Genomic DNA, 14,562 nt, shown 5'->3' with positions numbered 1-14,562 from the left:
CCACTGCTATATAATGAGGACGTTATTGGCTGTGAGGTCATGTGGTTGTCTCTTCTAAATCAAATGTGCTCTGAGAAGTTGTAAAGGCTGGATTAAGCACTATTTAAATACAGTCCATTTACCATTTACCAACAGTTTTAGTCTCATTTCGACCAAAGCATCTGTAGATTGAGTGAGATTTACCTCTTCTTCTTTGGAAGGGAAGAGACACTACTAAGTGAATTTTTTTAGTTGCTAATTGAAAAAACGCCAACTGGGGCTCTTTGAGGTTCAGACATACCTTATTTCTTCTGTGTTAAAGCAACAAAACAATGACTAAATTAAGTGAACTGCTGCCAGGATGATACACAATCTAATAAACTATGGAGTGCAATTTGGGAATTAAATAAATCACTGAATGGGTGCCGTAAGATTTCAATCAAATTAGGGTTTCACCTTAAATCTGTAAGGTTTTGCCAAACATCAAACACATTATATCCTTATAATTTAAGGCAAATAATTCCTCCATATCTTGTCGGATAATACTTTAACTAGCTTGACGAGGCATAACATCAAAGAAGTTATGCAAACTGACTGTGAAAAAGGCCACATAACTTGACATGAAGTCAAAAAACAGCACTGGGATTAAAAAAACCATGACCAAGAGACATTCAGGGAATTCTAGAGATACATTATGAGCCTCGTTGTTCATATATGTAGGTATATACAGTTTCATACTGTGAAATGACACTCTACCCATGGTGCTGCACAGGACCGCTGTCAGTGCATCCAGGACTGCTGAACACATTAGCCAGTTAATGGGCTACTTAAACAGACAGAGGCGCAGAGAGTGGGGAGGGAGAGCCAAAGTCAAAGGCCATGAAGGGAGCAGGGGAGTCACTGACAGGCAGATAGAGAGTATTGAAAGAAAAGTGAAAAAAGTTTGAGAGGGGAGTGGAGAAAGAGGTTTGAAGGAGGGGGGAGAGAGAGGGGTGAACCTCCTGGAAGACATAAATAGGCGAGAAAAAGACTTGGAGCTTTGCAGTCTCTCCTCGCGACAGCCACCGCCCTCCTCTCCCCTTCTCCTCACCTCCAGCCCTCCTCTCCACTCATCTGCTGCAACCATCCATCCACCTGGAAGCCTGGGCAAAATCAGTGAGTAGCTTCTCCACCACATCTTCATTATGTTTCCCAGAGGCAGCACTGAGATGTTTATATTTAAGGAAATGTCAGCTGAACATGTAGCTCTACCAAATATGCATGTATAATTACTTATGTCATGGTAGAATTGTATACAATCATACTTAAGAACAAACTAATTCAGATACCAAATAAAGTGTGCATTTCACAGATTGATGTGGTTGCAATGTGTTTTATTTAGGAAGGGTAGTGTTGCCGTGGAATGCAAATATCTGTAGCAAAACACATCCTGCTCCACTTTTGTGAACATATGTAAACTGAAAAATATGTTCTTACCTTACCTTTAAGCTACATTTAAAATGACTATATTAGGAGCAAATCTTTGTCCACATTTACTAACTCTGCATTAAGCAGAATGTAATACTGGGTGGTCTACTTGATTAAGGAAACTGCACATCACTATATTTGCATGCTGCTCATGTATTTCCTCTTCGAGGCAAAGATCTGCTGCGAGAATGTGCTTCATAGAAAATGAATTTCCCCCTGGGGAACACTTAGTTCTTCATTAGTCAGGGACTCTCATCCATTCATGCAATAGTCCTTAATAATACAGTTAAAAGAGAAGGACCTGAGAGAGAATAGCTAAACTAGTGAACAGCCATTGAAATAGTCCAAGGAGGTTGTAGGACGAGTCCCATGTAGCTGCCAATCATGATATTATAAATTATATTAAGTTAGGAAAGTCAGCTGGATTTGCTTTATTCTTTGTGGCAGGAATGTTGAGCTCACCAGGCTGTAACCACAGCAACAACAAACACCACACTATTTGTTTCTCCATTATTGCAAGATCTACTCCTGCCTGATTTTACAAGTCTAAACAGTGGAAAAACAGTGGGGGACGCTTAAGTAAGACAGTGTCTCTCTGACTCACATGCCCCGCTTGTTAAAACTTGTTAAACTCGGCACTGATACTGCAGACAGACGCTCTGCCATCCCACCAAGTCAATCATGTCTTGTACTGTAGCATATCAGGCAGGAAAGGAAGAAAGACTGCACATATTCTGTACATCCAAAAATAAATGAATAAGACTTACTAACTCTAAATGCACAAGAACTAAAGAAGTAAAGAAATCATCTTGTGCATTTGAATCTCAATAATCAAGCAATTGTACATCAGAGCAGAAATCATGAAAAGTTTTAAAGCATGTGGAGTTTACACCAGCATCTTGATAGTAATGTTACTACTATTATTTCTCCTTTCTTTGCCATCCTTTTCCATCTTCAGGTCATTTATCCTCCCTAAATAAACCCCATTACCATGGACACCACAAGGAACATCCTCTCCTTCTCTGAGGCTCTCTACCACCTGATCCTCATGATGCTGACTCTGGGCCAAGGCGTTCACTCAATGCCCGTCCCTACTGACGTCCCCATGTGCACGGCCTCAGAAACAGCCCAGTACAAGCTAACGTTTTCTGGGAAGTGGACCCAAGCAGCTTTCCCTAAACAGTATCCTGTGTACCGACCCCCTGCTCAGTGGTCCAACCTCATCGGTAAGTGCACAGCAAGACACCGTCTAACTGGTGGTCACAGTAATGGCAGCATATGTGGAATAATATACTGATTGAGCAACACGGAGTTAGTGTGGAAACTAATTTCCAAAAATTACTCAACACAGAATAATGTCCTGTTAAGTTAATTGCAAAATGTCTCCTATTTGTTATAATTAAAAAATAATAAATGTTTCTTCCCATTGAATACATTACGATAATCATTTATTGTCAGATCAAGACTGAAATTTGACTTGCATCACAGCAGCTCCATTTCCAACATCAACCAATGCCAATGATCTTCTCAATAAGACACAAAGACATTACAAAGTTTTACAAATAAAAACATAACCTTATTTTTAAGATAATATTTGTTGTATATCACATGACTTCCTATCCCCCTCTCTTTGCTCTTAGGGGTGACCCACAGCACTGACTTCCACATATGGCAGCGTAATGAGTTTGCCAGCAACGGAGTGAGGGAGTTTGCGGAGAAGGGCGAGGCCTGGACGCTCATGAAGGAAGTGGAGGCGGCCGGCGAACGCATCCAGAGTGTTTATGGGATCGTCTCCGCTCCCGCTGTCAAGGGAGGAACGGGCCAGATGAAGACAGAGTTTGAGGTCTTCGCCAGGCACTCTTATGTAAGTCTGTCAACACCTGGTTCCTTTCACTCTGGCACAGGTACATCAGAGACTTGTATCTAAAGGGTCAATATAACAAGGTGATGAAATGTTCTCTTAGCCATCATTCCTATCAGCATATGAAGATATTGTATTACCAATAGACAAAGCCAAATAATCAAGTTCATGGATCACGCAGATTTCTAGTTTGACCGTATTATAAACAAATTATTTACGAGTGAAAATGAAAGTTTTTCTGAGAATGATTATATTGTTGTTTGAATCCATTGCATCTTGCCGAGGTCCTAACTGGTACATCTTTAACCAACACGATATTTGGTCAGTGTACAATTATTTTTGGGGTGCATTCACTTTTATTTACCCCAGCAATTGTGAGTAAAAAAGCCCAAACAATAAAAAGGAGACAAGGGTTGTTAAAAATATAAAACTAGGCAAGTAATAAGTCACACTACTGTTAATTATTGATCATTAAAAAAGCATTACATTGTCAGAAAGTGCTGCATTGTTCCTTTTTGAGTGGTTCTGATGCAGCAAAACGGTTGATGCTTCTATAAAACTTGGTACAGAGCGTTTTGTTTCCATATATGCTGCATCGTAAAGAGAGCTTCCGAAATGTAGCAAGTTCAATTTATGTCTCTACAAAGTAAGTACAACTCTGCATGGTTTGGCTGTTAAACTTTCTACTGATGAGTCTCAGGGTAGATCATAAAGTTGGGGACATGTCTGACCAAAAACAATGTTAGGCTTGGACAAGAAAGGAGAGTGAGGAGGAGGAGGCGCGAGTGTGATTTAGGAGGTGAGAGAAATGGAAAAAGGCCAGTTGGAGAGACAGAAGACCCTAACCAAAACAAACTGTACTCGGTTGCTTACATAACCACACATGTGTAGGGAGGTGGGTGAGTTATTGGACTACAAGTTAGGCTGAAGACTACAAGTCTGAAAATGAAAAGAAATCTGGGCTTTGGAGTTAGAAGAAGTGAGTTTACCAGACCTCTGTAGCCCACTCCTCATCTGGACCTGAGGCAATCGGCTGAATAATCAACTGCCAGCATAACACCAAGATCTTGAACCACAGTGTAGGATACATTCATTTGTAATAGTTCAGGTGCTGTTGTAGAAGTTAAATGAATGGATCCATCAAGTTTATACATTTATTGAAATAATCTATTTTTCTTTGTGGCTTTAACCCACTGTCAAACTGATACATCATGAGGTCAAATAGTTATCCAAGGACTAACACTAAGATCAAACCCGGTGACATGAAATAACAACCGATTTCATTCTCCTTCCCACCTCTTTCTCCTCTTTTTCCTTATCTCCATCGCTCACTCCAACCCACCTCTTAATTTCCCTCTTTTCTCTCTTACTCACTTCATCTCCCTCCCCACGGTCTACTTCCTCCCCTCTTTCTGCAGCTGTCATTCCTCGTACGTCTCGTTCCTAGCCCAGACTGGTTTGTGGGCGTGGAGAGCATCGACCTGTGTGACGGCGACCAGTGGAAAGAGAATGTGTCTCTGGATCTTTTCCCGTACGACGCAGGAACTGACAGCGGGTTCACCTTCTCTTCTCCAAACTTCGAGACCCTCCCACAGGACCAAATTACACCGGTGGGTCATCCTGAGTCAAGTGCAACATCCGTCAATCCAAAGCCAAATAACACAAATGGTGTGAACAGGAACAAGAGCTTAACATGATACAACCAGGAATGTGGGAACATTGTTGTGTGTGTGAAGAAAAACTAAATTCAATCATTTCAACAGAAGATAGAACAAAAGCCTTAAGGGTCGACAGCACAATTTGAAAATCATTGGCATGAACACTTGAGTACTCAAACTACTCAACACACAATCTATCTGACCTTATCTCAATGATGTCAATATAAATGTTGATTCCTTCTTTCATCTCCAAACAATCCACATATATTCACTTTTATTCCTTGTCCACTTCCCCTCCACAGATCACTTCTTCCTACCCCAGTCACCCTGCTAACTCCTTTTATTACCGCCGCCTGAAACACCTGCCGCCAATTGCCAAGGTGATGCTGACCAAGATAAAGAAGACCAATCAGATCATCAGCCTGCTTGTGGAGCCCACAGAGTCCAACCTACTGCCAACAGGAAACGAGATTGAAGAACAGCTCATAAGTAAGTCTGAGGAGCAGAAATACTCACACTGGATGGGGTATGTTGATGAGTTTAAGGGACTTGCGCAAAGAATAATACGCAGCCTTAAAACAAACACAAGTTTAAAAACTACATCTGGTTTCACACTGTTCAGCTGATCAGTGGCGAGCCGTCAGGGCCCTCTAGGCCCTCTGTGAGGGCCTAAGATATTCCAAAAAATAATATTTAAAAACATTAAAAACATATATATTTTTTTTAAATATATATTTTTTTAATATTATTTTTGTTATATTTTTCATTAGTTTTACCAAAAAAAAACTTGATTTAATAAAATAACATTTCCAAAGAAATAAATCCTTCGAATCTGCCTGTTCAGTCTCTGTTTGAATGTCAGTTACTATAGCGGGCCTCTCTGCGAGGGCCCGCTATAGTAACTGAACGAGAGAGTAATGTCAAATGACAGTACAATTGACCAATCATATCTTCCCTCTAAATGGGTGGGTTTTATTATCGCGGACTTTATGACGAGTTCCGCCCGCTGTGAAACTTTTCTTGTTTCCATAGCAACAACAACTTCCTGTCAACAGCGTGAACTCGCCTTCAAAATAAAAGCATGCCAAATTACACTTAAGACATACAACTGCAACGAAAGTAACAAACACAATGCAATATCATTTTCAATGTCAAAGAACACAAATTGGGTTCACAGGTGTTGTTTTGTGTGGTAGAGGGTCGCTGTCATTGATGCGTTTTGCACCCTGGGCCGTTGTTTTGATATTCCGCTGAAGTATACGCTGTGACGTAATAACTATTTTTTTTTCTTTTTTTCGAGGGAAGGGGTGGGGGTTAGAGGGCCTACATGTAGGTATAAAGCTCACGGCTCGCCACTGCAGCTGATCATCAGTGGGTGACAGTTTTGTAGAGTCCAACAATGCGCCAGAAAAGCTAGGGAAGCAGACGACAAGCTAGCAAGCATAAACGATTTTAAACATTCAAGAAATTGGCTTTGCAGATGTTTTATGAGAAAGGAAATGCGATCAACAGGATTTGGTAAACCCTAAATGTACATACAATTCACTTTGGTCGGAAACACTGAATGTAAACATGGTATATTTGACTAACAGATCTAAATGTCCAACAGAAAATCAATTTTTGAATATTTCCTTGGTGTAAAATAAAAAAATCTAAACCATGCAAATAATGAGTTAGCACAATTTGCACTGGTCGATTAATCTACATATTAAAAAGAGATTAAGTGGTTGCAAAAGAACAGATGTAGGAGCTTGGGACTAAGTCTATTGCTGACTCAATTGCTTTCATTTGGAAACCATTACAGGCCACACACAAACTTAATTGCTACTAACCATAAACCATAGAAACCAAGTGAAAGCAGGGCATCAGAAAATACCAGAGGCACATCTGGCATCCAGTGGAAAACTCTAAAGATGAGAGGATAAATAAGTGAAAGAGAGAAATTCTGTACAGCAATGTTTTGGTCGTGACCTAAAATGAGATCCCAACACGTTTGCTTTAACCAGATCTGGACCCATTAGATGAAGCTGTGTTTATTTAATGATGGTTCTCAGACTGTTAAACATTAAGACTCACAGATTAGTGGTTGGTGTAAAAAGAAGCCCGACTGTAAGTAAGAAAAGAAGGCGAAGTAGGAAAAACCAAGAGTGTGTGAGACTATAAAGCAAAGCCAAACAATACAGTGATGTACTCTAAAGAGGGAAAAATAACCTTTTATAAAAACATCTCTTACCACTGGAAGTCTAAACAGGTTTTTGTGGCAGGAAAAGAGAAACAGATAGAGTGTCTGACTGGCAGGCGGTTCGATGTTCAGGGTAAATGCAAAGGCTTGACTCAGCATCACAGACTACAAGTCCGTTCCCCTGACAACCCATCAACAAACAACAGAGAGCAGCCAGGAGTCTGTCGGGGTTTCCTGCCTTGATCCCAATGTGACATCTTACCCTTCTGTCTGTTTATCTTTCCCTCCCTCCATGAATCCCTCTGTCTCTTATATGCCTTCTCCCGGGGGCTTGAACAACAACTCTTATAACAGATTAGAAATCACCTGTTGTACAGTACATTCGATCTTTGGGATACAAAAAGATAAATCATCTTTGGGTCTTACATCATTTTATCATGTTATCCTTTTTAGGTCCTTAATGGACACACAAGATGAAGGAGGATTTGATTAGCTTGTTCCATCCCTCCTTCCTTCCATGTAGCTTCCGTACAGCCTCCCATCCTTCTGCTTTTCTACTCTTAACTCACAGCTAAATCTGTGATACAAATCAGCTGTAAGGGAACTCACAACAAGGTTGATGGAGGAAGCCCGGCAAGTTCAACAAGTTGGAGAACGAAAAAGTTCAAGATGTGCTCTAATTCCCTGTATTACAGTAGAAGTGCCTTTTAGCACGGCTCAGAATCCCTATCGGCTGCAGGTTACTCATTAAGTGTATCAAAAATGAGACAAGCATGGTCAGCAAAACGCTAATTCAATAAAGGTTATATTAGATAATTAAACATACCTCAGCAGCACAACCACCGCCAATAATCTATTAGCGTAGCTTTCTGTTCATAAAGAGCTGCACACACAGCATGCCACCATTCTTTGTAACTAATGTATACACTTTGATAACAAAAAATAAGGGTTGAATGCCAGCATGTTGCCCTTTTATGACTTATTCCTCTCCTTTCCATTCAAACTTATTAAAGAGACTCACAAAAATCAGCCATTTGCAGCTTCCAAAAAATAAATACAGTCATAAGGGGGAAAGAGAGTCCTTTGCAGTTACCTCTTTGAATTGATATATAAAAAATAGATATACTTCTTCTGTTGCAATAATGTACATTTCCCTGTTGCGGGACGAAGAGAGGAATTCTGATTTCTGAAGAGCTAGAAAACAATGACAAACCAAGTCTAAATGTTAATGTGATTATATTTCCCTCCCTCTCACTGCAGATACCCCTCTGGACTGCGAGGTGTCAGTGTGGTCTCCATGGGGTTTGTGCAAAAGCAAGTGTGGAGACTCGGGCGTGAGGCACCGCACACGCTATGTCATAATGCACCCAGCCAACAACGGATTAGCCTGCCCCCTGCTGGAAGAAGAGAGAAAGTGCTTCCCCGACCACTGTTTATGACTAAGCCAGGAAAGGAAGGAGAAGAAGGAGAGGAAGGAGAGGAGAGAGAAGAAAGAGAGAAAAGGGAGGAAGGGAAGGAAAGGAAGAAGACGGAGAAACAACAAAAAAAGGGCTGTACTGTATTCACTTGAGGCTTAAATACGATGAAGAAGACTCCTTCATTTCCTCCCTGGCTTTGCCTTCTGTCTGTGGAAATGACTAATGTAATTATTGACTGTTAAACAGCAGAACAAGTATCTTCCTGAAGTCACATTGATATATCTGACAGCACTAGAGAGGTGTAGTTTGGCAAAATAGCTATTAGACACCAATTCTGTTTTGGCAGATTATACAATTTGACAGGGAATAGCACAATGCTGTTTCAGCCATTCACCAAAAACATTATAATTTGGTTTCATTTGAAATCTCTGAAGCTCATAGAAATGTGTTTGCCAACTGTGGATTATAAACCCCAGGAGCTTCCAAAAAGAAGATGTTGAAATAAATCCATATTAATAATAATCTGAAACGCTATACTGAACAGAACATTTGAATAAACTCAGGCACAAATGATTTCTTATATCCATTAGCATTGATGTAGTGCTAGCAACAAAATGAGTCAGACATCGACATTAATGTACCATCCTCCCCACATTCAAAACACAATTTTTAAAGAGAGATTATGTTTGTTTGCCTGAAGACAAAGAATATATTTATTACAGGATTTTAACCTGTAGTGTACAGTATATCAAGTCTGAATCTATAAGTTGTATTCCTCTATGTTATTGAGATATAAGTCCATTGCTTTTGTAAAAAATGCTAAAAAATGTACCAAAAAAACATGTTTTCTGTATGATCAATAAAGTGTAAATACATCTAAAGATATTGTGATCTCATTGATTTCGGTTTCTTCAAGAAAGCGACAGATACTTCATCGTGTACAGAGTCGTATCGCCTATATAATCACAATAACACTTGTGAGTTTAATAATTCTTTAGTGCCCTTTGCTCAGTGCACTGTTTGACCTTTAAATCTGAATCACACATTTGGGCTCCAAGGGCAATATTACTAACACTGTGGCTGCAGGATCAAATTGAATTTAGAGAGAAATACTATTAACTGGAGAACCGGAGTTGAAGCCTGATGCTGGCTAGGATTCACCCTGATGAAGTGTTGGTCATAAAACTGATTAATGCGCTCAACTATTTAAAACAGTTCACCAAATGTTGATTTAGCCCACAAGGTCTGAAATCTCACACAGCACACTTCAAGCTGTGACGTCCAGTGCAAAACATCCCACTCTAAAGCAGGAGTTACATTTAATAGGCAGAACAGACAGCAGCTACACTTGAAGTGACCTATTTTTTCAGAGGAGGTTTCTTGGCAGGATGACGACAACACAATTTGAAACGGAGAGAAAGTTTGCTTCTTTAGTGAACAGCAGTAGTCAGAACATCTGGTGCAGGAGGAAGCTCCTTCCGGTTTGAATGGCGAGGGACAAGAAAAGGACTGAGACAGAAAGTCAGAGACATGTAAGTGTAAAGTAAATGCCAAGTATCTGGTACTATGATCAATATTACATTATGCTAAATAGTTTTGCCACAGTGTGTTTTTCAAATGTTTCCAAAGTAAATTCTGTACATATTTATATTCTGAAAATGTTTTTAAAATGACAGAAATAAGCTATTTCAGTGTCAGGGATATTAAACAAATTGATTGTCCTATTACGCCTTTTGTGGTTTTCCCTTTCCTGTAGTGTCTTATAGAGGTTTTTGTGCATGTAAATGGTCTGCAAAGGCTAAAATCCCAAATGTCCCTGCAGAGGGAGTTTCTTCCCCATACACACTCATCCCCCCCCCCCCCCTCCCCCTCCTGCCTGAAACACCTCCATTGGACTCCTTTGTTTACTTCCGTAGCATAGTGACATTACTATGTAACACTTGCTCTTCTATTGGCTTGCGCTCCAACACATTTGACCTGATAGGCTAAGGGAAGGGACATCTCTCAGTAGTTGACCAATCAGAAAAGAGCAAGCCAGCTAACCAATCAGAGCAGACTGGGCTCTGGTTTCAGACAGAGGGTGAAAAGAGGTGCTGCAGCACAGCCAGTATGAGAAAAATAAAGAGCTTTTTGAACATTAAAGCATGTTAACATGTCGCAGTAGAGACACTGCATACACATATGAACCTAAACGAGCATTATAGGGCCCCTTCAAGTATTCATCCAACATATAAAAAAAAAGTGTGGAATGAGAAGGAAATCTGATTATTTGCTGACTGAGTAGAAACAACTTTTGCAGATGCTAAATATGAGATGATTTATTCTGTGTGTGGGGGGGTTGTGGGTTGGTTTACTTTATCCTATAAGTGACCTCGTCTAGGGTTGGTTTATGGCACTACTGTATGTTATGGTTTGGCTTTCAATTTTCAACAACGTTTGAACTCTGTTTAATACTGTAGTAACCCACACTGTGACAGTGGTAATCTTTAAATCTTAAAAAGGTTCAAAGGTGAACACCATGTTTAAAAAAATATACAGGAATCAGTAGGCCAGATGAGAAGTGCATTTGTCCAATTTTTCAAGGTTTGCCATAAATCACTGTACTACAGTACAGTTTGCTAATATATTCTTAATTTTGAAAGACATCTACATCAGATGAGCACTTTTCTGAACATGTTACCTTTCTTGCATCTTTCTGTAGCTAGTGAGTTGACCCTTAGGGCAAAGTTCAGCATCTATACATTTTGAGAGAGCAAGCACTTGGCCCTCGGTTGGAATTACACTTACAGCAGTATCAGAGCAGTCTCCTGCAACATCAACATATGTAATCCCATGAACCCTAATCTTTTACAGTTATATAATAGTTTGTAGATATTTTCTCTATTTTAGCAGTTTAATTCCACAGGTTCTTTTTTTGTTAATATGTCACAATGTCAACGTCAAATGTCTCTTTTTCAAGTTGTTTTTGCAATGTTGATTCATGATGTTTTTTCTAAAGCATTTGACTTTAGCAGTGTGTAAGTCAGACTGTCCCTTAGTCTGCAGGAAGTGGTCTGTCCTGTTACTCATTATTCTTAACAGCTTTACTATTGGCTCCCAGTTTAACCAGTCACAAATTGACCAGAAGGTCTCGTCACACAAAATAGCACCTGTGAGTTTCTCACACTCAAACTGTCCCTCTTACCTCCCACTTCAAATATATGCTGAAGGACATGTGGGTTTGTCTATAGTCAATGGCAAATACATCTGGAATTAGAATTTGGAGATCTACGAAAAACTGAACCTACATGCCAAACATTTGTTCACTGTTCAGTGTATTGTAATTGAATAGCTCATTGTTAGCTGAAAATGAGTTTGCGAGGCATTGGCTTTCTCTTCCAGTGTTACCTGGTGTTGGCAGCAGCCATGTATTTTGATCTCGGAGAGCAGGAGCAAAAGTGCATCATCGAGGAGATTCCTGAAGGCATGCTCGTCACCGGTGAGTCCTGGAGAGGGAATATTCCTCCTGAGTGTCGTTTACAATCAAACACAGGGAATCAATGTGGAATAAGGTTTGGAAGACTGTATTTTGAATTGCCACGTGACAGTTCAATTTAATGTTATGTGTACCTCCATGATGGTGTGTCTCTTATTTCAGCAAGTGTAAAAGCCATTTGTGTAGTAAAGTGGAGTCTTTGTAAAAACGGATTTGTCTGTTTAACATAAAATTACATGGAAAATCTTAAGAGTATTTCATTTATTGTACAAGTAACTAATTGTACTAAAAAGAGGAAAAAGTACTAACAATCAGTCCTACAGTGAGAGACATAAAAGTAATGTATATGTTAAATATTATAATAGTTACACATTCAATAATTTTTTTGTAAATCAAATATAAATGTAACTTTTATTCCCTCTCCATGCTTAATATAAGCATCACAAAATCAAAATTGTAGAGGACAAGGTCATAATTACGTTTTTGAGTCCACTGTGTGTGATTGTGTACTTAAATGCACTCATGTAGACTGTGTTTTACCTTCAGGGTATTTCTTGTTGGAGCCGTGGGAGATGAATGCCCTCTCCCACTCCCCTCACCTCGGCGTCACTGTGACAGTCAGAGATCCAAACCATGAGGTACTGCACTCACAGGAGAAATGAATCACCAAGTCAAACATTCGCTGTGATGGTTCATTAACACATGTGCCTATAACTGGTTTCCCCCTTCAGAGCAAACCCAAACAAGAATAAAATATATGAGTCACTAACATACACACACACACCTATAATTCATCTTGTTGACAGTGTAGAAAGAAGTACTCATATAATTTACTTAGTAATGTACACCAAACTGTAAAAGTCCTGCAAATCTTATTAAGAACAAGACTTCAAATTCACCTGTTTATTTTCCACCGCAGATTTTTGCTCACTCACGTAGGAGAAAGAAAAAAAATCTTTACTTTCATTTCCAATTCAGCTTTTTTGGAAATGTTTGAAATGAGACAAAACCCTAGCTAAAGAAATGTTGGCCTAACAGTGTCTCTCCTGCTCTCTAGGTTCTGATGTCAAAACGCTATGGTAAATTTTCTAAATTCACCTTCACATCGCACGCCTCTGGTCAGCACTACCTTTGCTTCCAAACCAACTCCACAAGGTTTTCTGTATTTGCTGGAGAAAGACTGGTGAGACCTGTGGACACAAACAGAAAATGAATTATTAAACGATGGGGAGAAATGCAACAAAACATACATTGTAATATTATTATATTGAACAATAACCCATTTTCCTTCATCATGCTGAGCAGAAGCTACATTTGGACGTTCAGATGGGAGAGCACTCGATAGACCCCGTCCCTGACAAGACCAAAGACAACATGAAGAATCTGGAGAACAGCCTCCGACACCTCGTAGATCAGATGATATTCATCACCAGGCAGCAGGAGTACCAGAGGGTATTAACACATTTTACTGTGCAAATTAAAAAAATGTTTTTGGAAAAGAGTGTTTTATATTAATGTTCTCCCTCTCAGGAGAAAGAGGAGGTGTTTCGTCAGATTGGTGAGAACACCAACAGCAAAGTGCTGTGGTGGGCCATGGTGCAGACCTCTGTGCTGCTGACGGTTGGTTTCTGGCAGATGAAACGACTCAAAGATTTCTTCATCGCCAAGAAGCTTGTCTGATGATGACCTCTGACTGCAAAAACCTTCAAGTGTATTGGGTGCATACTGAATGCCTATTACACAAACACTCTTCTCTTTCTGCCAATTGCTGATACTTAGGATTCAAAACTATATATGGCAAGAATAATTAAAGTGTAAAGATGTTTGACAGTCAAATAAAATCCACCAACACTTATTTGAATGTCGTCTAAATACAAATTATTGTTTTGTCTCATTCTGTTCTTCAACTCTGTCACCCTTAAAACTGGATTACATTAGGCAAGAGTTTACTGTATACTTTGTTGGGGTTTAAACCAACACAACTGTTTGTATATATATATATAAGTATAGCTGTATTGCTTACCTTATGTTGAAATATTAAGCTAATTGAGAAAAGTTTTCAAGTAGTTTCAATACTTCATCTAACCGAGATTAAGCTAGTATCACTGTATAGGCCTATTGGTATATGGATATGTGCATTAGCTAGCTAGTTACGTTGTATCATTTAAGAATATTAGATTATTCCGTTTTTATCATTAGAAAATACATATAAACGTTTTTTAACCTTGTAATTCGTTAATATGGCGCACATTTTGGAAAGTAGGCCTACTGAGTTAAATAGTAGTACATATCTATCATATAATCAAAGCATGCATTTATGTTAAAATTAAGTGTCAACTCAATGTTGTGCAGTAAAAGTACAAAATGTCCCTTTGAAATATAGTGTAGTAGAAGTACAAAGTAGCAGAAAATGGAAATACTCAAGTAAAGTAAAAGTACCCCAGAATTATACTTAAAGGTAGGGTAGGTAAGTTTGAGAAACCAGCTCGAGTGCGCTAGAATTTGAAAATACACAGCCGGAA

The 14,562-nt window shown here is 39.3% G+C and overlaps 2 protein-coding genes across 2 annotated transcripts; both read left to right on the top strand.

Moving 5' to 3' along the window:
* Nucleotides 1–1,033: 1,033 nt before the first annotated feature.
* Nucleotides 1,034–9,450, top strand: spon2b (spondin 2b, extracellular matrix protein). Its single transcript, XM_034140623.1, has 6 exons — nucleotides 1,034–1,134; nucleotides 2,405–2,672; nucleotides 3,087–3,310; nucleotides 4,726–4,917; nucleotides 5,268–5,454; nucleotides 8,408–9,450. Exons 2-6 carry the CDS (start codon nucleotides 2,438–2,440, stop codon nucleotides 8,584–8,586), a joined length of 1,017 nt encoding a protein of 338 aa, XP_033996514.1. The 5' UTR covers nucleotides 1,034–1,134; nucleotides 2,405–2,437; the 3' UTR covers nucleotides 8,587–9,450.
* Nucleotides 9,451–11,794: 2,344 nt separating this feature from the next.
* Nucleotides 11,795–13,885, top strand: si:ch211-255i20.3 (transmembrane emp24 domain-containing protein 11). The gene is made up of 5 exons (XM_034141668.1): nucleotides 11,795–12,043; nucleotides 12,587–12,678; nucleotides 13,098–13,223; nucleotides 13,346–13,492; nucleotides 13,571–13,885. Exons 1-5 carry the CDS (start codon nucleotides 11,914–11,916, stop codon nucleotides 13,718–13,720), a joined length of 645 nt encoding a protein of 214 aa, XP_033997559.1. The 5' UTR covers nucleotides 11,795–11,913; the 3' UTR covers nucleotides 13,721–13,885.
* The last annotated feature ends 677 nt before the right edge of the window (nucleotides 13,886–14,562 follow it).

This window comes from Trematomus bernacchii, unplaced genomic scaffold, assembly GCF_902827165.1.
Source record: "Trematomus bernacchii unplaced genomic scaffold, fTreBer1.1, whole genome shotgun sequence".
In the NCBI taxonomy this organism is placed as follows: domain Eukaryota; kingdom Metazoa; phylum Chordata; class Actinopteri; order Perciformes; family Nototheniidae; genus Trematomus; species Trematomus bernacchii.
This window is presented reverse-complemented; position numbering and strand designations above follow the sequence as displayed.

What these genes read in the sequence shown, in the direction of transcription:
- spon2b (XM_034140623.1), top strand. Translation starts at nt 2,438, where the DNA reads ATGGACACCACAAGGAACATCCTCTCCTTCTCTGAGGCTCTCTACCAC. An exon ending in CACAGGACCAAATTACACCG is followed by an intron (nt 4,918 to 5,267) that starts GTGGGTCATCCT and finishes TCCCCTCCACAG; the next exon opens with ATCACTTCTTCCTACCCCAG. An exon ending in GATTGAAGAACAGCTCATAA is followed by an intron (nt 5,455 to 8,407) that starts GTAAGTCTGAGG and finishes CTCTCACTGCAG; the next exon opens with ATACCCCTCTGGACTGCGAG.
- si:ch211-255i20.3 (XM_034141668.1), top strand. Translation starts at nt 11,914, where the DNA reads ATGAGTTTGCGAGGCATTGGCTTTCTCTTCCAGTGTTACCTGGTGTTG. An exon ending in TCAGAGATCCAAACCATGAG is followed by an intron (nt 12,679 to 13,097) that starts GTACTGCACTCA and finishes CCTGCTCTCTAG; the next exon opens with GTTCTGATGTCAAAACGCTA. An exon ending in GGCAGCAGGAGTACCAGAGG is followed by an intron (nt 13,493 to 13,570) that starts GTATTAACACAT and finishes TCTCCCTCTCAG; the next exon opens with GAGAAAGAGGAGGTGTTTCG.